Source organism: Genypterus blacodes, unplaced genomic scaffold (assembly GCF_046128005.1).
Source record: "Genypterus blacodes isolate CSIRO-AG114 ecotype Tasmania unplaced genomic scaffold, CSIRO-AGI_Gbla_v1 ptg000129l_1, whole genome shotgun sequence".
Taxonomy (NCBI): Eukaryota; Metazoa; Chordata; class Actinopteri; order Ophidiiformes; family Ophidiidae; genus Genypterus; species Genypterus blacodes.
In genome coordinates this window covers 687,316-708,496 of record NW_027466931.1, presented here as the reverse complement: position 1 = coordinate 708,496, position 21,181 = coordinate 687,316, and the positions used below count along the sequence as shown (strand labels likewise).

Genomic DNA, 21,181 nt, shown 5'->3' with positions numbered 1-21,181 from the left:
TTTATTTACTGTTCTGCTATTATTGGCTGCCAAAGTTGAGTGGGCCTGGCTCGTTTGTCACAAAGAGCTGAATGAATACTATAGCCCGTCTTGGTGGACATGTGACCTCACTGCTAAAGTTGTTGATTTACACTGACAGGGCGGAGACTGTTCTAGTCAGTAACCTCGACTACTCAGCCCTGGTGGAGGAATGCTTCTCTGAATCAAAGCAGGGACACCAGCAGTGCTGCACCAAAATAAAAGTAGATTCACCAAAATAAAAGCACAGGAAGGGGAGGGTCTCCTGTAGTTTATGTGTGTGATGCTCTGTCAGTCAGGCAGCAGTGCAGCATGGAGGTCACAGCGCTCTGCATCACACTGTGTGAGTAAACTATGATCATTCTTTGAGTTTTTTTGTTTCAGGATTTGTAAAGTATTGACTATAATGACACCTAAATGTATGTAATATGAAGAATATGAAATTTTATATGAATGTCCAACATCAGTATCACGAGAATGCACACTTATGGTTAATGGTGCTTCCATATTCTCATGTTCAAATCTGCTGTGACAAAGTAGTATGAACAAACAAATGTGAATATGCACCTATAAGCAGCCATTATACATTCCGCTCTGCTCTCTCCACAGGGATCCATGTGTCAATGCTGACGATTCCTCGCCACAGTTACATTCACAGTTCTGGTAAAGTCACTTAAGGTCGTTTCATAACGCAAAATTCATTCAGCCACATTTTGTCGAATCTTCTTTGCATTCAACACTGTTGTATTTAGTCAGTTTCAACAGCTGTTAAAAGTTACATCAGAAGTACACAATGACGTCTTGTGTTCATCTGCATAGCTTTCGTTAAATATTCCTAAATTATATATGTCCTGTTTACATGGGGATTTAGCTGCAATATACAAACGTTAAACACCCCTATTTCTATGGATAATATACATTGTTTGGCACGGTCAGAGGTTCACAGGGTGAAGAACAGTGGGCATTGCTGCAGCCCCTATAATCATTTAAACATTTGCTTGTGATTCGACCTCACAAGTTTTTCTGTCCTTCTCCATTGTTCCCAGTTGCCGCTGTGTTCCCTCGCATTGTACCGTCACGGCTTCAGTCCTTCGAGTACGAGACCATCTCGTTCACCTGCGAGGGCTTTGGCACATCTGCTACATTTAGAGTGATGAGAAAGATCATGGGAGGCGAGACAATATGCTGCAGTACGATTGAGATGTCTGCCGGATCTTGCACCATTCAAAACGCCTACCCATCAGAGAGCGGAGAATACTGGTGTGAAGCAGCAGGGGGCCAAAGAAGCAAAACCCTCAACATCATCATCACTGGTAAGTAACAGTGTTTCCAATGATTATGCACACAGTCATTGTTATGTTACATCAATACTTTTCATAAGTAGGCAATGTGATCTTGGAGAGCCCAGCTCTTCCTGTGAGGAAGGGAGATGACGTGACTCTGCGCTGCCGACACAAAGTGAATTCCTTCGATATCTCCGCCAATTTCTACAAAGACGGCAACCTCGTTGGAAACAGCTCCACGGGGGAGATGACCATCCAAAACGTCTCCAAATCTGATGAAGGACTCTACAGGTGCAGCATCCCTGGATCTGGAGAATCAGCAGAGAGCTTAATGACTGTCGAAGGTGAGACTCAACAATTACAGACTTAATTAAAGTGACTGTAGGAATCAGAAGTAAGTTGGAGCATTTCGGGAGTTATTTGCTGATCACTTTACCAAATCTGAGAATCTACACATTATCAACTCAACTCAACTGGACCTGGTGCATGAATGTCAAGTGCCAGAAATGCTCCAACTTCCAAATTAATACAACATCTGTGACCTAGTTTGGCTGTACTTTCCCATAAAATCATAATTTACACCAGTGTATCACTTTAAGGTTGGCAGTAAGGCAGTAGCTCAGTGGGTAGAGCTTCTACTTGGGAACCGGAGGGTTGCCGGTTCGAGTCCCTGCCAAGGTGCCCCTGAGCAAGGCACCGAACCCTCAATTGCTCCCCCCCTTTTTAATGGGTGGTAATGTAATGTGAATCGCTTTGGATAAAACCACCTGCCAATGATCGTAATGTAATGTAGTAATGAGTAGCGATTCATAGACAGTCTCATAATGCAGTTAGCATCAGGATCACATCTGGTTATACATCATTATTTCCTCAGTGCCTCACGAGGAGACGCCTTTCCATGACCAATTTGAGCCTGTGGTATCGATTCGGAACACTTGAGTCCTATCGATCTATTGATTGCACTACATGGCGGACTAGAGCGTTGCATGCTGGTGAAGACGATTGACCTGCATCTGGAAACGGTCAAGTCGTTCTGGTATCTTTGGGATTTAAATTTCAGGGAGTCTCAAAAGTAATAACAAAAGTTGTTTTCTCTATTCACACGTATCAGTCAGAGACGTGAGGCGTTTGACAGCGTAGACAACATTTGACAGCGCAGTTTTCAGGGTGAATCATTCTATCAATCACATCTCTGCAACTTAGGTTTAGCTCACGATCCTCAACTCTTGCCGAACTTGCTTTCTAGTGACAGGTTGATACGATTGAAGTTCGTTGAAAATGCAAGTGAATGAGGAGCCCAGCTAGTCTTGTGTCCAGTTACCTTCAAGGGTTATGAACCATTATGACATTTGAGACATTTGTGTGCGTGTGTGTTCGCATGAGCCTGATAAGCAGGTATACAGGAGGTGGGGGTGAATGCTTAATATGTATTCTTCATAACCTGTTTGCCATGCAGGTTGCTGAGCATTGACTGGGTGGAAAACAGCCACTGAGTATAGACCTGACTCAAGGTTCACCGTGTCGTTCAGCATGCCTAAATTTATGTGTATGTATTCATAGCTATAGCAGAGCGTTTCTTTTTGTTTGCACATTTGAAGATGCTGCTGATCTAAATGTGGTCGTCGCTGTTACACCACAGTGACCTCACAGAAGCTTGGTCTCAGCTGTCTCAGATACTGCAGTTATGAGGCAGCACGTCTATCAAAGTATTTCACCATGAGTTTACATGCCAGACTATGTTTCATTGTACAACTTAATGCATTATAATCCACAACAATGAGGAACAGTTTGTTATTTGATGGTGACTTGGTTTCATCATGAAAATACACATTTAAGGCACAAAACTCATTGGGAAGATGATGATTTATCTTATTGTATATTGTTTGTATTTGTATTCATGTTTTGCATCTCATCTATGTAAATTCTGCGTTTTATGTTTGCATCATGATGTTGGAGTCTCATGGAGTCATTTGTCTGGTAGTTTGCGCCCTCTACTGGCATAGCATTGAACCAAAGTCTTTCAATAAATCATTTCACAATTTCATTTCATGCTTCTGACTCTCTTTTGTAAAGAGTTTGGAGACTGCTTCTCATTTCACACTGATTTATTGATGAAACAACAATAAAGTCAGTTGTGATTTTTTTTTACTTTTTTGCCTCTGTACTTGAGACATTGTGTGTTTTTGTATTTACCTTGCACATTAAATATTGTGTATTTCTGTACATGCTGGCTTTTTATGTTGACTCCTTACCCCTGGCATCAACAAGTCTGCAGACTTAATAAACATTTCCCATGACAGTAATGCACAAAGGGCATTAAAGTGATAAAAATATACAAATACATCAAATGGATGCAGTTTAACATCCAAAGTGACATTAAGGCTTATTGGGATGAACTGGTGCTTCTGCTGTTGTCATCTCGTTCCCAGTTTGTGTCTCCGACGGTTGGTGATTGGTTTGGTCCTCCTGTTCCTCTGCATTTATTCCCTCTGGCATTGAACCGACAGCCTCGTGGATTAGTCTCAGGAGCTTCTCTGTGTTCTGCTGCTGTTTCTCCAACTCAGACTTTCTCCACTCCAGATTCTCCTTGACTTCATTAAGAAAGTAACTCTTCAACTGAGGACTCCACAAAATCAGCGACGCCACGGGCTGAATCTTCCTCTCCGTCTGCTCTCTGTGTCTCTCTTCCTCCTCCAGCTGCACGTTGAGTTTCACTCTTTGGTTTTCCAGCTCCTTATTTTGTTCCATAAATGCATGTCGCATGGACTTCAGCTCTTCCTCTTTCTTCAGAAGCTCGCCCACCTTCCAGGTTCCCATCAGGAGCAGCTTTCCTTCTCTCACCTCTCCCAAAGCTTCTGCGTCGTGACTGATCTTCTCGTTCGACTTCTGTCCTCGTCTCAGGTAGTTTTCCACCCCACCATGGCGCCTCCTGGCCGCTGTGTGAGAGGCAGGAAGTGTTTGGGATCATTTGTACTGACACTGGCTGAAATGAAACATGAAATGAACCATAGACAGTTACATCTCTTTGGAAGGTTTCTGTATCTATGGCCTCATAGATGCAAGTTCTAAACCTCAACTTTAATGTTACTTACAACCTTTTTAGGAATGCAGGTTGCAAAAATCCTTTAAGATTCGTCCAAAAAAAGAAGTCATGACATAAAGTTTGCTTGATTTGTGACTTACCGATTCCGCTTCGTCTTCGTTCCTTAACAAGCCAAACCACAAGAACACAAACAAGAACCACAAGAACAACAACAACAACAACAACAACTGCATCGATGCACCACTGGACAGCAGGAGGCGGAGCCATAAAGAAATGATCTGAAACGACACAAGAAAAAGTGGCTCGGGTTGGTTTAACAGTCAAGCTCAGCAAAAACTGTTTCAGGTCCCGCTTACCGTGAAAATAAATTGCTGTGGTGTGGTTCGTGTATTTGTGTTGTAGTTTACAGGTGAATGTGTTGCCGTGTTTGCTGTCCACATTCACTGAGTTGATGACAGTATAGAGACCATCAGGACCTCTGAGCGTCTCTGTAGGTCCAGCAGAGACGATGTTTCCCTCAGCGTCCAGCCAAAGTAGCTCAGGCTCTGGATACCAGCCTGCAGATTCACACTCCAATGTCAAGCCATCGCGGCTTTTGTTGATGCCCACTGTGATAGGAGAAGGAACTGAACCTGATGATGAGAGAGGAGACGTGTCTTGTTTCAGCGGTTGCAGATCACACAATCAGCAGTAAAGACGAGACAACTCCTAAGACAGATCCATTCCACTTACGAACAACTAGATCCACATTTGCTCCTCTCCCCAATGTAGGAATAAAGCATCTGTACGTCCCCTCATCAGACAGCTGGACTCCGCTCAGTCTCAGCGAAACGTCTCCAAGCTTCAGTCCGTCGACGTTCAGCCATGTTCGTCCCCTGTACGACGGAGGCGTTTTACTATGCAGCTCTGCACCGTCGCGGAACACAAACACATATCTGGGGTTGAGGTCAGGTCGATTCCACTCAATGGTCTCGGCGGCAGCATCGACAGGAGGCTCCAGGCGACACGGCAGGATGATGATGTCACCGAGTGTTGCCACTATCGTCTGAGAGGGACCAATCACTTGAGGCTGAGCTGGGGGCAAGAATCATCATTATTAGCATTAGGAGTGTAGTGTGTTTGTGTGAAAGGTAGTGAGTGTGTGTTTTACCTTCACAACAGTGTGTGAGCAGAAGAATGGAGAGGACAAAGAGGAGTTTGTCTCTCAGGTGAAACATTCTGATGGTCAGAAAAGTGGAGGGACATTTATTCGCAGGGAACATGGATGGAATTACTCGAATATTCTGTACGTTGACCTGTTGTGTTGTGATCCAGGAGTTCAGGCTTCAAAAATACACATTACGCAACATTTGACTCCGCGCATGCAAGGTTCACTTTCTTTTGGGAACTCACAGAATGCATAAAACTCATCCCATATAAAAGCGGTTGAGACTTTATGGCTTTAGAGACTTTACAGCTGCTTATTATGTTACAAAATGACACGAACAAAACACTACGAAATTACAGCTCTGACCCCATTTTCCCAAATACCTTCCCAAAGTGACATCTTTCTTGTTAAATAAGCAAAATCAGGCACCAAAGTCTGTGATACAACAAACAAGTGGAGATTAATTTAAAGAAGAAAAATGTATGAAGGATTCACACTGACCTGTTTCCTGCTCACACACAGACACACTTTCTGCTGTCAAAGTCCTCAAATCAAACAACATACGTGGCAGAATCCTGTTAATGTATAACCAGCAACACAATGACATCATATCATCCTGTTTCCTCCAAAGCCACCTGGAACCATGTGCAAGTTCAATCAGTTTTGAAAGGCTCTTATAAGGCCAGTTAGCTCAGTTGGTTAGAGTGTGGCGCTAACAATGCCAAGATTGAGGGTTTGATCCCCATATGGGCCACTGCTGTTTTTGGGGATAGCCCATAGGGGATTCAGCTTGGTAACAGGTTTCTGCAGGCTTCTGTAGTGCATGTGTATGTGTAAGAGTGTGAAATGTGTCTTTAAAATGGATATATTGTTTTCATTTTAACATATTTCAGTCACACACACACACGTTACTGCGAAAATTCCTTTTATTTAAAATAAAATTGTATTAAATGTGTAATGTTGTGATGCAGGTTGAAATTGCTGCTGTGTATGAGACAAACACAGGGGCACATTTTGAAATTTAAAAAAACCTCTGCGCCACACTGAAGCCGAAGGAGGCTGTCGTCAACGTGAAAGTGAAATTGGTTTGTGCCAGGAAGTGTTTGGTCAGGTTCTCATACATCGATGAACAGACGGGCATCAGTTACGTGAGGGAGGCAGTGGCTCAGTGGGTAGTGCTTCCACTTGGGAACCGGAGGGTCGCCGAGGTGCCCCTGAGCAACGTTTAGAGCAAGGCACCGAACCCTCAATTGCTCCCCCCTCTGCCAAATGCACATTCTGGAAGGGAGAAACACCAGCTCGGATGTGGTGGCAGCAGAACCGAACATCACGGGGAGGTTCACCAACAGGTTCACATCGACCTTCAGCAGCCAACTCATCTGATTGACGACAAACCCGACTGCTTACGGCCTCCTGAAGGATTAAGCAGTCATCAGTTTTGTGTAAGTTAGAGTAAAACTATCCCCACAGTTTGAGCAACATCGTATTGTTATGTTTTTGTTGTTTCAGTGTCAGCACAGGACTTCATCATCAGGACTTTCTTCCTCATTTTCATAAACAAAAAGAACGAGGAAAGAAAGTTGGCTTTGAACTTCCTGAGAAAATGAAACACTGTCCCATGATGGACTGATGACTGCCACATGATCATGACATGAACTGAAAGACACACATCACTGCCAGATCATCACTGCATTACATAATCCCAGTTAAGATGCATTAAAAACAGTGGAGGGCAATCAGCACCTTTAACCTTCGGCTGGAAAAAAAATCAAGGTGAAGGATTTTTGTCCTATGATGATTTTTAAATGAATTCAACTCACTCAGTTATATGCTTTATATTACTGTTGAACACAGACAGTAAAACATATCATTTTCCTTGTGATGATGTGTCATCATGTTGTGTAATAAAAACACATTTAACAACCTCATCAGCCTCTCTGACAGGACAGGACGTCGGCCTGAGAGGACACTAACAAACTCTTCCTCATCGGAGGAAATCTGAGCAGCACAATTTGCCCACCGAGCAGAAGGTAAGAGCGCAAACATTTACTATCTGATGCAATTTAAGGAATATTTCTATACATTTTCAAAAAACAGGAAATTGTGGATTTTAATTTCATTTATTCAGTTTGTCGATGAATGTGGCAGTAAATACTAAACAGAAAAAACTAAAAATGTGCTCTTCATCAGTGAAGATGAAGTCCATAACCAAGATGGGTCCACATGTGCTCAAAGGGATATTCTGTAAGTGTTTTCCAATTCAAGCCAATGAAATATCACAAGCAGCTAAACTGAGTCTTCCTGAATTAAAGTCGCCTTTCTTTCCATTAATGTGTTCTTGCATCAATTTACACTGTTCATACAAATATTTGAGTGAAAACATGAAGTGGATTTAACTGCAAGTCAATTTCAAGATTCAAACCAATCTAAACATACAGAAGCTGCAGAAACACATCGGTGGATTAGAGAAGTTTGGTTCTGGGTTATATTATAATGATCTGATCATCTTAATTGTTTTCATTGCTTTAGCTTTTGCTTATTTGACTTTTTTAAACTGCAGATCACAGACTCTACATTGCTGTAGTCGGCCTTTTCGCTGTCCCCTCATCTATCGTTTCCCCTTATGCGGTCATGACTCTCATTATGAGCATACACTCTACATAGTTCTGCTTTTGGTTTCATCACTATATGATGAAATAAAGGGGTCAGGTTTTCCAGACTTTCCAGGAGGACATGTGACAGCTTCACAAAAGAACTGAATTAGAGAATGAGAGGTCATTCAGGGAGGCAGTAGTCGAGTGGGTAGAGCTTCTGCTTGGGAACCGGAGGGTTGCGGGTTCGAGTCCCTGCCGAGGTGCCCCTGAGCAAGGCAACGAACCTTGGATAAAAGCGTCTGCCAAATGATCGTAAAGTAATGGAATGGCAAAACAAAACCACCAAGGATCATCTATTGTGTTTGTGTTTCCTCCACTAGGCGTCACTGTTCTGCTGCTTGAGGTGATCCAGCACCATCCAGCTTCTGCCCTGAAGGAACATCTGGCTGAATGTCTGAAGGACAAAGACTACAATGAGCTGCTGCACACTGTGAAGAACGGCCTTCCTCACATCAACGCGTCGCATCATGTCGCTATCGTCGGGGCGGGGATGGCCGGACTGACAGCAGCCAACTTACTGCACGACGCAGGACACAGAGTACAACAAAGACTAATTCATATTTCATTGGGGGGGTTATTGATAAATGAATTTTACCACTCTATTTTTTATCTCAATTCAAGGATGCATGAAAGAAAAAGGAAGAATTAAAGTTTAGCTACTTTCAGGTCGCATTTCAAATGTTAGCTGCAGATTTGGATTACACTACTCTGAGTGGCAGTCATACCAACAACACTTTCTGGTCCAGCAGCCAGCCAGTGGAAAACTTGCACAAAGCCGTGTGTCCACTAACTGGTGGAGTCCAAGCGGCAACAGTCCCACGACAGCTGGCCAAGATTCTGTTCCACTTTGCACAGATTCTTTGCACTTGGCCATCAATGATAATCTTTAGCCTATACATGCTCATGCTCCTTATTGGCTAACAGATTCAGTATGCTGTTTTTTGTTTTGTTTGAAGGTGACCGTGTTAGAGGCCAGCGGTCGAGTGGGAGGACGAGTGGAGACGTACAGGAATGAACAAGAAGGCTGGTACGCTGAATTGGGAGCCATGAGGATCCCAAGTTTTCACCAGTGAGTTGGCACAACATGTGATGAGAAGCAATTACAGAATTTATTTATACATTTGCCACTCAGCGGTACATTTTTGAATGCTACAACATTAATTCTTCTTACAGTGAAACAAAATACTACCTCTCTCAACAGCATTGTCCGATGGTACACGAAAGAACTTGGGGTCAAGCTGAACAAGTTCATCATGAGTGACATGAACACATTCTATCTCATAAAGGGGCTACGAAAGAGGACGTACGCAGTGGAAGCAAACCCCGACATCCTGAAGTACAAAGTACCGAAAAGAGAAAGAAAAATGTCAGCTGAGGAGCTGCTGCAGCGAGCTCTGCAGAAGGCAAAGCGAAGGAATTATTTTTACTCCTTGAATGGAACTTACAGCATCATTGTGATGATGGTCAGGGTAATATGTGACACAAGGGAAATTGTTCTATTTTGTAGGTGAAAGATAAAGTGGAGGCAGATGGCTGCAGAGCTGCACTGAGAAAATGTGACCGCTACTCTGTGAAGGTAAAGCACAACATGGTCCATGGGCAAATCACTTGAAGACTTAAATGTGAACTGAGGATTGTGGAAATTATTTGAAATCCAAGTCTCTTCATCAAGACCAAAGAATATAAAAACATGTTAATAAATGGTTAAAAACTTCCAGGTTGAAGTTACATTGCAAGTGTAGATGAGGTCAGGAAACCAAATAATGATGGATTAAATCTAGCCTGGATGATTTAATTGTAAACGAGAAGATTAATGTAATTATTATTATTATTATTATTATTATTATTATTATTATTATATGAGGCAGTGGTTCCCAAACTTATTCCCCCCTTATATAGATCACAAGTTTTTCGCGCTATAGCTAGTGTGTGTGTAGTGTCAAGGAGAGGGCGTCAGTGATGTGTGTCCTAAGGAACTTAGGTGCTGGCCCTCTCAATCTCAGCTTCACTGATGTCGATGGGGCAGTGTCGGTGGTCTGCACATTAAGTCTCCAGTGGATATCTCGGCCAACCCAGGGTTACTGGTTGGGGTAGGTGCAAACGATAGCTTTTGGGGCAATGTCGTCAATGCGCTTACTTACCGAATATAGCCTACGACAGAGTCTGTGTATTCATTGATGTTCCCGTCTGCTGCATCTTCAAACATCTGCCAGTCGGTTGTCTCAAAGCAGTCCAAAAGTGTTGCCTCCTCCTCATTGCAGTGGCACCGGCCAGTTGACCTTCCATCCCCCACCCCTATGGGATGTAGCAGTGATCCAGAGTCTGCTCTCCCCTAGTTGCAAAGGTAATGTGTTGATGGTATTTTGGGGGAAGTTTCTTCATATTAGCTATGTTGAAGTCTCCCAAAACATTAACGCAGCCTCAGGATGTGCGTACTCCAGACCATTTATGATCCTGTACAGTCCGTCCAGAGCTACAGATTTATCAGCCTGCAGTGGGATGTAGATGGCTGCGCAGAGGACAGAGCTAAACTCGGGAGGTAAAAGGGTCTGGCTTTGATGGTCAGCAGCCCCAGGGCCTGGGAGCAGTGGGTTTTTAAGTGCTGGTAAGGTGTGAAGAGGGTCCCCAGCCACATCTCCGTGAATGCCAGTACACAGCAGTTCTAATTGTCCCGTTGATGTTTACTACATGCATGTAGCTCGTCTACCTTGTTATCCAGGGACTGTACATTGGCTAGCAGAACCCTGGGCAGAGGAGGCTTGTTGTTTCTCTGTCGGGTTCTGCACAGAGCCTGACGCGCTTCCCTCTCTTGGTTTTCCTCCTCCGACATGCGAGTAGACAGAGGATCCACAGGAGTGTCACGACTGCAATGTCAAAAGTCGGTTTAAAGTCTGCATTAGCTGATGAACATAATATCAGAAGTGTTTGTCTATCATACTGGATGTATGATAGTGCTGTTCGTTCTCACATTTTGGTTTTGCATGAATAGGAGTATCTGTTGGAAGAAAGCGGTCTGAGTCCAGCAGCAGTGAGGATGATTGGAGACCTGCTGAATGAACAGAGCATGATGTACACAGCGCTGACTGAGATGATCTATGACCAGAGTGACATCAACGACGATACCAAGTAAGAAAACTTAACTGTAGAACAATAAACCGACAATTGTTAATGCTACATGTAAGGTAAAAGCTTCATTCTTTAAGGATTAAATCTAATGGAGAAAAGGGGTGACGGAATCAATCAGTCACCTTCACATTTGGCATTTGAGGTTTGAAGAAACAGGAATCGGCTGTTTCTTTGCTGAAGACTTGATTTGATATGTTTTTGCATTAACATTTAGACCTGAAGAGAGCAATGCAAAAACAAAAAAGTAAAAATACAACATTCAATGGAAATATTTGAATGTTATTGGAGTTGAATATTGTATTTCAATTTAAATGTACTTGGTTGCTTTCCATTTTTGTTCCGGATATCTACTGGGATTCACACAAACCAGTGGACACGACAATACAGTGGATTCCTATATTAAAATATTAATTGATGTCTTGTGACTGTAAAGGTACTATGAAGTGACTGGTGGGTCAGACCTTCTAGCCAAAGCTTTCCTTGGTGTGCTCGATGTCCCCATCCTCCTCAACTCCAAGGTTAAAGGCATCAGTCAATCAGATAAGGGAGTGATCGTTTCTTATCAGACAGACGATCATTCCTCTTTGACTGATCTATCTGCAGACCACGTCCTGGTCACAACCACAGCCAAAGCAGCCCTCTTCATGGACTTCCAGCCACCTCTTTCACAAGAGAAGATGGAGGCCCTGAGAGCGGTGCACTACGACAGCTCCACTAAAGTCATCCTGACCTTCAGCAAGAAGTTCTGGGAGAAGGACGGCATCAGAGGAGGGAAGAGCATCACTGATGGACCATCTCGTTACATCTACTACCCCAGCCACAGTTTCCGGGAAAACCAGACCATCGGTGTCCTGCTCGCCTCGTACACCTGGTCTGATGACTCCCGCCTCTTCCAAGGTGCGAGCGATGAAGATCTGAAAGAGCTAGTTCTGAAAGATTTGGTGCAGATGCATGGCGAGGAAATCAGGGCATTTTGCACAGGAGTGGTGGTGAAGAAGTGGAGCCTAGATCCTTACAGCCTGGGCGCCTTCGCCCTCTTCACACCTTTCCAGCACTTAGAATATGCTAAGGAGCTGTTCAGAAGTGAGAAGAGGGTGCACTTTGCGGGAGAACACACCGCATTTCCTCACGCGTGGATCGAAACGGCCATGAAATCTGCCATCAGGGCTGCAACGAACATCAGCAGAGAGGCAAACCTGAACCACGAGTCCACTGAGGCTCATGTAAGAGACGAGTTCTAGGGTAGATAAGTGTCACCGTTTGGTTTGGTATCGTCGCCGCTATATGGAATTTGCAAGCAATATCTCATCCTCAATTAGCCAGAGGTGATTTCACCTCACTTCTTTCTCAGTTCAGACAAAAATACATGTTCTTCCTGTAACCTTACTAGTAAAGAAGTATAGCTGTTTTATCTTGTATTTCATTCGTAGATCATTGATACTTCATTTGACAATAAAAGTTTTCCATGTGATGCCACGGGTCATGTGATATCTTGTCCACATTGGTAAGCAACTCAACGAGGTCTCTAAACTGTGATATGGGTATGTCACATTCTTTTACTGACAACATTAAGACCGGAGTGTTCAAAAGAACTCCCTGATATGAAAACCTCCAGTGAGTCGACCTGGACAAAATCAGCACCAGTTTCTCAAGCAATAAAGGAACCAGAGAGCTCAAAGTTTAGGTTGTTCCAAACTGTTAAGGCCGTCATAAACAAACAAACAAACATAAAGTTTGACAACAATAATAATCAAGATGCCATGTACAACTTATTTCACTTCTACTTATCACATCAAGACTGTGCCTGTAAACTGGCTAATGTTCTGGTACAAAAATGTCTCTTTAGCACAGCTAGCATTACTGGTTGTGAAGAAGCATAAGAATGAGCCAACAGGTGGCTAACCCCTCCTGCGTTTTCAGACTGTTCATGAAAATTTGCCATGAGCAGTGAAGCTGAAAGCGTTCTTTTCTTTACCCTGTTCTTGATGGCAGTGGGTGAACAAAGTGGCAAATTACTGCCATCATTGGAAATGTATCTTGGGTTCTTGAGTCCCAGCTGTACAAACACCTCTTTTCTTTCTGTGATCGCATATTTATTGTTGAAATTGCCCAAAAAAAGTGTGTTGTTTTACCGCAAAAAAAAGGGATTTGTCCAGAGTCAAAAATTACTCCAGCTAACCGATGCTAAAAGGGAACTCTTAATACTATTGTATGTCAAAAACATCTGTTCACATCGACTCTGCATCAACAGAATTCAATGAGCCCCATTCCTGGTAGCTCAAACAACGGCTCTGAGAGAAGATCCAAGTCGAAGTGTGGTTTATAAATCGTCCACCTTCAACAGCAGGTTAATCAGCAGGCCGTTGAGCGTGAAACTGTTCATTTAGGAAGCTCACTGAAGATGTTGTCGATGAGTGTCTGATATTTTATTTATTGCTTGTTGCTTATTGCTATAAATACTGCGATATATATGACCGGCAAATTGCTGATGTTGGTTAGTGAACCAGAGCTAATTTTTCTGGCACTTAGAGGAGCTTTTGTGGCATCTTGGGATCGATTAAAAGCTTCAAATTATCTAGATGAAGATTTCTACATTACAGATGATGTGTTTGTTAGCTCTAGTCTTAAATTATTTTAAGTCACTCCATTTGTCTAATTAGAGTCATTAGTTAATCCACAGTTGAAAAACTCATAGTTAATTTTGATGGAATACAAAACACTATCAAATAAAAATTCCTTTACATATCTTATGATTGCAATGAAAGAGAAACAGGAGTGATCCATGCTTCCTGTCCCCAAAAAAGCAACAAAAAGAACTTCACAATCAAGCAAAATGTGTACAAAGTGTGGCACCAATAAACTGCAGCAGCTGAAGAATTTTGGCTTTAAACAGTTTTTTATAAAATATTTTTCTGTAGGATTTCACAAAGTGATGCTCGACGCAGGAATGGCACCTCCTACCCTGCATGTTTCATTGAAGAAATAGTATGTGTGCATTGAAAGTTCGGCGGGAAAAAACTTCTGGAGGTCGCAAAAAGAAAAAGTTTGAGAACCACTGACCTAAGCCTTAAAGATTCACAATAAATCTTAATTATCAATTAAAATGATCTAATTAATTAATTAATTAAATGGGAATAATTTAAAGATTAGTTTTGAGCTCGAAATCAATCAAATCAAACCAGGGGTCGTTTTTCAGGCCAAGCATCCCCAAACTGATGGAGAGATGGAGCGGGACCCCCTACTACATATATTGTGTTTTATATCTAACTGGGCCTAGTGCCATGTATAAACATAGATTTTCTCATCAATGTCTGTTGACCTTGGAGGGATTTGAGACTAGTTTGAAAGTATTCAACAAGTTTGTCTTTTGAGTGGCTGTGGGTTGTCTCCAAGTGACGCTGCAGCTTTGATGGCTTCATAGATTTGTTTGACAGCACAGTAGATCAAATAACACACATTGGTAATTGATGAACGATAACATCTTCTGCCTCCATTCATCCGTTCACTACCATGTTGGATTCATGTCATTGTGTATTTAAAGCAGTGGTCTCCAACCTTTTTGCCTCAGAGCTACTTTGACAAAACAAAAGTGTCCGAGAGCTACTCGTGTTTTACATTATTAGTAACATTTGTCCACATGACTGATTCTCCACCGAGACCAGCTGAATAAGCGTCTTCTGTGTGAACATTTACAAAATGTTGATATCCAACACTTCAAATTCAGCAACATAAGCTTGTTTTTTTCTGTATACATTTTTAGTGTCTAGCTCACACTAATGAATTCACATCATATTAATCTCAAAGGAAACAAAACAAAGTTATTACTGATTTTACTAATACTAAACCTTTCATATGTCACATTTTCTGTCTGTCCACATATCACTGTCACAATTTCCCTTCACATTCCCTGTAATTCAGTGAATTCCCTGTAGTTCCCATAACATCTGTCCATCAGATGGTATGCTCCCATTGTTCACCTAAAAGAGCTGGCTTTTTGAGCGATCGCTAACGACACATCAAGCCCTGCTAGCAGCCAAAAAGTCCCGTGAAAAGTTGCTGTGGACTGAGGTGAAGTGGCGCTCCACAGACGTGTTCGCAACGCAAAAGAGACACACACACTCATCATTCACTTTCGTAATTTTTTTTATTCCTTATAAAAACAGTAGGTGTTGTCTTAATCAGGGCGGTCATCCTCAAATCCGGCGTGCGGTCGCTAGCCGAATGTGACGGTGCCACGTAACCAAACATGACAGCAGTGTCATTTGTTGGATTGACAGCTGATTGGCTTATACTTGTTTTGTGATAAAAGGGGGCGGGATGTCTGAGAATTTGGTTGCATAGAAATCTTAACAGCTTCAACAAGTGACGTGTTGGCAAATGTACGTATTCTTTCTTCTTTTGCGAGCTACTCAGAAACGGCCGGCGAGCAACTGTTGGAGACCACTGATTTAAAAATTTTTAAATTTGTGGGCAAAAAAATTGTTTAAAAAAAAACAAAAACACGTTAAAAATTGTCTACTCAACCACAAATTTTGCGACCCCCCTACAGTATCTCCACGGTGGACCCCCTCTTGAAGACCCCTGATATAGACCAAACCCATTTGAGCCAACTACATGTTTTGTTTTTTGTTTCAATGTTCACCTTTTTTTCATTTTATTTACTGTTTTGCTATTATTGGCTGCCAAAGATGAGTGGCCCTGGCTCATTTGTCACAAAGAGCTGAATGAATACTATAACCAAAGTTGGTGGACATGTGACCTATGTTAACATTGTTGATATACACTGACAGGGCGGAGACTGTTCTAGTCAATAACCTGGGCTACTCAGCCTTGATGGAGGAATGCTTGTCTGAATCAAAGCCAGCAGCGCTGCACCAAAATAAAAGTAGATTCACCAAAATAAAAGAAGGGGAGAGTCTCCTGGTTCATGTGTTAGATGTGCGTGATACTCACTCAGTCAGGCAGCAGCGCAGCATGGAGGTCACAGCGCTCTGCATCACACTGTGTGAGTAAACTCCTATCATTCTTTAAATGTTCAGTTTTTTTTGTTTCAGGATTTGTAAACTAATGACTCTAATGACACCTAAATGTATGTAATATGAAGCATATGAAATTTTATATGAATGTCCAACATCAGTATCACGAGAGTGCACAATTAAGGTCAATGGTGCTTCCATATTCTCATAATCTCAAATCTGCTGTGACAAAGTAGTATGAACTAACAAACGTGAATATGCAACTATAAGCAGCCATTATACGTTCTGCTCTGCTCTCTCTACAGGCATATATGTCTCAATGCTGACGATTCCTCGCCTCGGTTACGTTCACAGTTCTGGTAAAGTTACTTATGGTCGTTGATACGCAAAATCAGCCACATTTTGTCAAATCTTCTTTGCATTCACGCAGATATATTTCTTCAGTTTCAACAGCTGTTGAAAGTTAAATCAGAAGTACAACGTGGAAGTTTTCGGTTCACAGATTTACATTGATGATGTTCAGACTCCACTTAAAATATAATTTCATAAGGGAATGTTGTGTTCAACTGCATAGCTTTTGTCAAATATTCCTAAATTGTATATGTGCTGTTTACATGGGGATTTATCTGCAATATACAAAAGTTAAACACCCCTATTTCTATGGAAAATATACATCGTTTGGCACAGAGTGGAGAACAGTGGGCCCTGCTGCAGCCCCTATAGTCATTTTAAACACTTGGTTGTAATTTGACCTCAAGTTTTTCTGTCCTTCTCCATTGTTCCCAATTGCCGCTGTGTTCCCTCACATTGTAACGTCACGGCTTCAGTTCTTCCAGTACGAGACCATCTCGTTCACCTGCGAGGGCTTTGGCACATCTGCTACATTTAGAGCAATGAGAAAGATCATGGGAGGGATGACAATATGCGGCAGTACGGTTGAGATGTCTGCCGGATCTTGCACCATTCAAAACGCCTACCCATCAGAGAGCGGAGAATACTGGTGTGAAGCAGCAGGGGGCCAAAGAAGCAAAACCCTCAACATCATCATCACTGGTAAGTAACAGTGTTTCCAATGATTATGCACACAATCATTTTTGTGTAACATCTTTACTTTTCATAAGTAGGCAATGTGATCATGGAGAGTTCAGCTCTTCCTGTAAGGAAGGAAGATGACGGCGCTGCCGACACAAAGTGAATTCCTCCGATATCTCCGCCAATTTCTACAAAGACGGCAACCTCGTTGGAAATAGCTCCACGGGGTAGATGACCATCCGAAACTTCTCCAAATCTGATGAAGGACTCTACAGGTGCAGCATCCCTGGATCTGGAGAATCAGCAGAGAGCTTAATGACTTTCAAATGTGAGACTCAACAATTACAGATTTAATTAAAGTGACTGTAGGAATCAGAAGTAAGTTGAAGCATTTCAGTGTCAAAATACAAAGGTGTCATCGTCATAGCAACACACTATGGATCATGTTCTGCTGTTCCCTGCTGGTCAATTCTACACATTATCAACTCAACTCAACTGGACCTGGTGCATGAATGTCAAGTGCCAGAAATGCTCCAACTTCCAAATAGATACAACATCTGTGACCTAGTTGGGATGTAAATTCCCCTAAAATCATCATTTACACCAGTGTATCGCTTTAAGGTTGGTAGTAATAAGTAGCGATTCAGTAAACAGTCTCATAATGCAGTTAGGATCAGGATCACATCTGATTATACATCACCATTTCCTCAGTGCCTCACAAGGAGACGCCTCGCCAGCGTCTAACGCCTCAACTCTACTTCCTGGTGGGGAGTTTTGTTGCTGCTTTGTTTGTGGTTCTGCTGTTGCTGTTGGTGCGACGACTTTGCCGTCACCAAGGTACAGGTAAAGGAAACGCAACAGAGAACAGCTGAGTGATTATAAGTTAGTCTAGTTAGTTAGTTTGTTGTATAGGTGATTATGCTTTGATTTTATTCTCTTGCATGAGGTAATCCATCAGCCGTACATTACCTTACCTCCACCATAAAAGCTGAACATCGTCGATTCAAAAACCAAAATCAAGCGTATAATTACTAAGAATGGGCAGTGTACAATTTTAAGACTTCAAATAATATCTGCAATATTTTTCTGTATGTGTGTCATTACATGCTCACACTTGAAATGCACTGAGAGAGATTCTACACATTTTCTCGTCTTAAGAAAAAGTGTTTTTTCAGTCTCTGTGCAGGATGGCGCTGCTAGTCTACACAACGAAATGTACGCAGTCGTCAGAAGAGCAGCACAAAGAGGTACAAGTTCTTCACCCTTCTCTGGGAAACTACACAGTGGTAGAAACAGACTTCATTTGTCGGTTGGGTAATTGTCTATGCTGCTAACTTCGGCTGTGATCGGATGTCTGTTTGTGATGACAGGATAAATGTAACAAAATGATTGTGTATTTTTAAATGCTTGCACAGTCTGAGTCTGTTTGAGGAGCTGTGTGCGCTGCTGGTGATTATGCTTCTCAGGAAACAACAGACACTCAGCATCTAAGAGTATGCAGGGCCTCTGATGCATTTTGACCTCATTGCGGTTGCTCAACAGATGCACGTGACCCCAGGAAGCCAGCAGAGTCGAGCTGATTGCTTGCACACTTGCCTGTGTGCTGGCAGATAGGCACCAAAGAAAAAGAAGAAGGTTAGCAGAAGGATTTGGGCAAAAAAAACAAAACAACCACTTCCATGACCAATTTGAGCCTGTGGTATCGGTTCAGAACACTTGAGTCCTATCGAACTATTGATTGCACTACATGGAAGACTAGAGCGTTGCATGCTGGTGAAGACGATTGACCTGCATCTGGAAACGGTCAAGTCGTTCTGGTATCTTTGGGATTTACATTTCAGGGAGTCTCAAAAGTAATAACAAAAGTGGTTTTCTCTTTTCACACGTATCAGTCAGAGACGTAAGGCGTTTGATAGCGTAGACAGTGTCGGACAGCGCAGTTTTCAGGGTGAATCATTCTATCAGTCACATCTCTGCAACTTAGGTTTAGCTCACGATCCTCAACTCTTGCCGAACTTGCTTTATAGTTACAGGTTGATACGATTGAAGTTTGTTGAAAATGCAAGTGAATGAGGAGCCCAGCTAGTCTTGTGTCCAGTTACCTTCAAGGGTTATGAACCATTATGACATTTCAGACATTTGCGTGTGTGCGTGTTCGCATGAGCCTGATAAGCAGGTATACAGGAGGTGGGGGTGGATGCTTAACATGTATTCTTCATAACCTGTTTGCCATGCAGGTTGCTGAGCATTGACTTGGTGGAAAACAGCCACTGAGTATAGACCTGACTCAAGGTTCACTGTGTCGTTCAGCATGCCTAAATTTATGTGTATGTTTATGCGTTTCTTTTTGTTTGCACATTTGAAGATGCTGCTGATCTAAATGTGGTCGTCGCTGTTACACCACAGTGACCTCACAGGAGCTTGGTCTCAGCTGTCTCAGATACTGCAGTTATGAGGCGGCACGTCTATCAAATTATTTCACCATGAGTTTACATGCCAGACTATGTTTCATTGTACAACTTAATGCATTATTACCCACAACAATGAGGAACAGTTTCTTATTTGATGGTGACTTGGTTTCATCATGAAAATACACATTTAAGGCATTCATGTTTTGCATCTCATCTATGTAAATTCTGCGTTTTATGTTTGCATCATGATGTTGGAGTCTCATGGAGTCATTTGTCGGTAGTTAGCGCCCTCTAGTGGCATAGCATTGAACCAAAGTCTTTCAATAAATCATTTCACTTCATGCTTATGACTCTCTTTTGTAAAGAGTTTGGAGACTGCTTCTCATTTCACACTGATTTATTGATGAAACAACAATAAAGTCAGTTGTGATTTTTTTTTACTTTTTTGCCTCTGTACTTGAGACATTGTGTGTTTTTGTATTTACCTTGCACATTAAATATTGTGTATTTCTGTACATGCTGGCTTTTTATGTTGACTCCTTACCCCTGGCATCAACAAGTCTGCAGACTTAAGGCTTATTGGGATGAACTGGTGCTTCTGCTGTTGTCATCTTGTTCCCAGTTTGTGTCTCCGACGGTTGGTGATTGGTTTGGTCCTCCTGTTCCTCTGCATTTATTCTATCTGGCATTGAACCGACAGCCTCGTGGATTAGTCTCCGGAGCTTCTCTGTGTTCTGCTGTTGTTTCTCCAACTCACACTTTCTCCACTCCAGATTCTCCTTGACTTCATTTAGAAAGTAACTCTTTAACTGAGGACTCCACACATACATCGACGGCGCGGGCTGAATCTTCTTCTCCGTCTGCTCTCTGTGTCTCTCTTCCTCCTCCAACTGCACGTTGAGTTTCACTCTTTGGTTTTCCAGCTCCTTATTTTGTTCCATCACTCTCGCTCTCACTCTCTCTCTCTCACTCTCTCTCACTCTCTCTCGCTCACTCTCACCCTCTCTCTCACTCTCTCTCACTCTCACTCTCTCGCTCTCTCTCTCTCTCTCTCTCTTTCTCTGTCTCGCTCTCTCTCTCTCTCTCACTCTCTCTCTCCCCCTTCCCCCGCCCCTCTCTCTCTCTCTCTCTCTCTCTCTCTCTCTCTTTCTCTCTCTCGCTCTCCCTCTCACTCTCTCTCTCTCTCCCCCTTCCCCCGCCCCTCTCTCTCTCTCTCTCCCTCTCACTCTCTCTCTTTCACTCACTCTCTCTCTCACTCTCGCTCTCTCGCTCTCACTCTCTCTCTCTCACTCTCTCTCTCTCACTCTCTCTCTCTCACTCTCTCTCTCTCTCTCTCTCTCTCTCTCTTTCTCTCTCTCTCGCTCTCTCTCTCACTCTCTCTCTGTCTCTCTCTCACTCTCTCTCTCTCTCTCACTCTCTCTTTCTCTCTCTCACTCTCGCTCTCACTCTCTCTCTCTCACTCTCTCTCTCACTCTCTCTCTCTCTCTTTCT

At 42.6% G+C, this 21,181-nt stretch overlaps 3 protein-coding genes across 8 annotated transcripts; 2 read left to right on the top strand and 1 right to left on the bottom strand.

The window, feature by feature from the left end:
* The first annotated feature begins 313 nt into the window (after positions 1 to 313).
* LOC143010635 (uncharacterized) lies at positions 314 to 20,029 on the top strand. Its single transcript, XM_076163046.1, has 6 exons — positions 314 to 361; positions 628 to 681; positions 1,065 to 1,331; positions 1,403 to 1,645; positions 17,991 to 18,122; positions 18,455 to 20,029. Exons 1-6 carry the CDS (start codon positions 331 to 333, stop codon positions 18,595 to 18,597), a joined length of 870 nt encoding a protein of 289 aa, XP_076019161.1. The 5' UTR covers positions 314 to 330; the 3' UTR covers positions 18,598 to 20,029.
* LOC143010624 (uncharacterized) lies at positions 3,389 to 6,067 on the bottom strand. The gene is made up of 6 exons (XM_076162998.1): positions 5,993 to 6,067; positions 5,495 to 5,562; positions 5,077 to 5,418; positions 4,701 to 4,976; positions 4,485 to 4,622; positions 3,389 to 4,237 (listed from the first exon to the last, which is right to left on the bottom strand). Exons 2-6 carry the CDS (start codon positions 5,559 to 5,561, stop codon positions 3,678 to 3,680), a joined length of 1,383 nt encoding a protein of 460 aa, XP_076019113.1. The 5' UTR covers position 5,562; positions 5,993 to 6,067; the 3' UTR covers positions 3,389 to 3,677.
* Positions 6,662 to 12,742, top strand: LOC143010758 (L-amino-acid oxidase-like). Of its 6 annotated transcripts, none has more exons than XM_076163290.1 (10): positions 6,662 to 6,933; positions 7,001 to 7,264; positions 7,436 to 7,521; positions 7,682 to 7,735; positions 8,466 to 8,683; positions 9,102 to 9,214; positions 9,347 to 9,548; positions 9,653 to 9,721; positions 11,135 to 11,271; positions 11,705 to 12,742. In XM_076163290.1, the coding sequence occupies exons 4-10, from the start codon at positions 7,687 to 7,689 to the stop codon at positions 12,510 to 12,512; spliced, it is 1,596 nt and encodes a 531-aa protein (XP_076019405.1). In that variant the 5' UTR covers positions 6,662 to 6,933; positions 7,001 to 7,264; positions 7,436 to 7,521; positions 7,682 to 7,686; the 3' UTR covers positions 12,513 to 12,742. The 6 variants fall into 6 exon arrangements, with proteins under 6 accessions (XP_076019405.1, XP_076019404.1, XP_076019403.1 ...); XM_076163289.1 differs by having other exon boundaries at positions 7,424 to 7,521; XM_076163288.1 differs by lacking the exon at positions 7,001 to 7,264.
* Positions 20,030 to 21,181: the final 1,152 nt, after the last annotated feature.

Coding starts and splice junctions, on each gene's coding strand:
- LOC143010758 (XM_076163288.1), top strand. CDS start 7,687: ATGAAGTCCATAACCAAGATGGGTCCACATGTGCTCAAAGGGATATTC. Junction 7,736..8,465: donor TGTGCTCAAAGGGATATTCT/GTAAGTGTTTTC, acceptor TTCCTCCACTAG/GCGTCACTGTTCTGCTGCTT. Junction 9,722..11,134: donor GTGACCGCTACTCTGTGAAG/GTAAAGCACAAC, acceptor TTGCATGAATAG/GAGTATCTGTTGGAAGAAAG.
- LOC143010635 (XM_076163046.1), top strand. CDS start 331: ATGGAGGTCACAGCGCTCTGCATCACACTGT. Junction 362..627: donor AGCGCTCTGCATCACACTGT/GTGAGTAAACTA, acceptor CTCTCTCCACAG/GGATCCATGTGTCAATGCTG. Junction 1,646..17,990: donor GAGCTTAATGACTGTCGAAG/GTGAGACTCAAC, acceptor CCATTTCCTCAG/TGCCTCACAAGGAGACGCCT.
- LOC143010624 (XM_076162998.1), bottom strand. CDS start 5,561: ATGTTTCACCTGAGAGACAAACTCCTCTTTGTCCTCTCCATTCTTCTG. Junction 5,419..5,494: donor GCTCACACACTGTTGTGAAG/GTAAAACACACA, acceptor TCTTGCCCCCAG/CTCAGCCTCAAGTGATTGGT. Junction 4,977..5,076: donor AAATGTGGATCTAGTTGTTC/GTAAGTGGAATG, acceptor TCTCATCATCAG/GTTCAGTTCCTTCTCCTATC.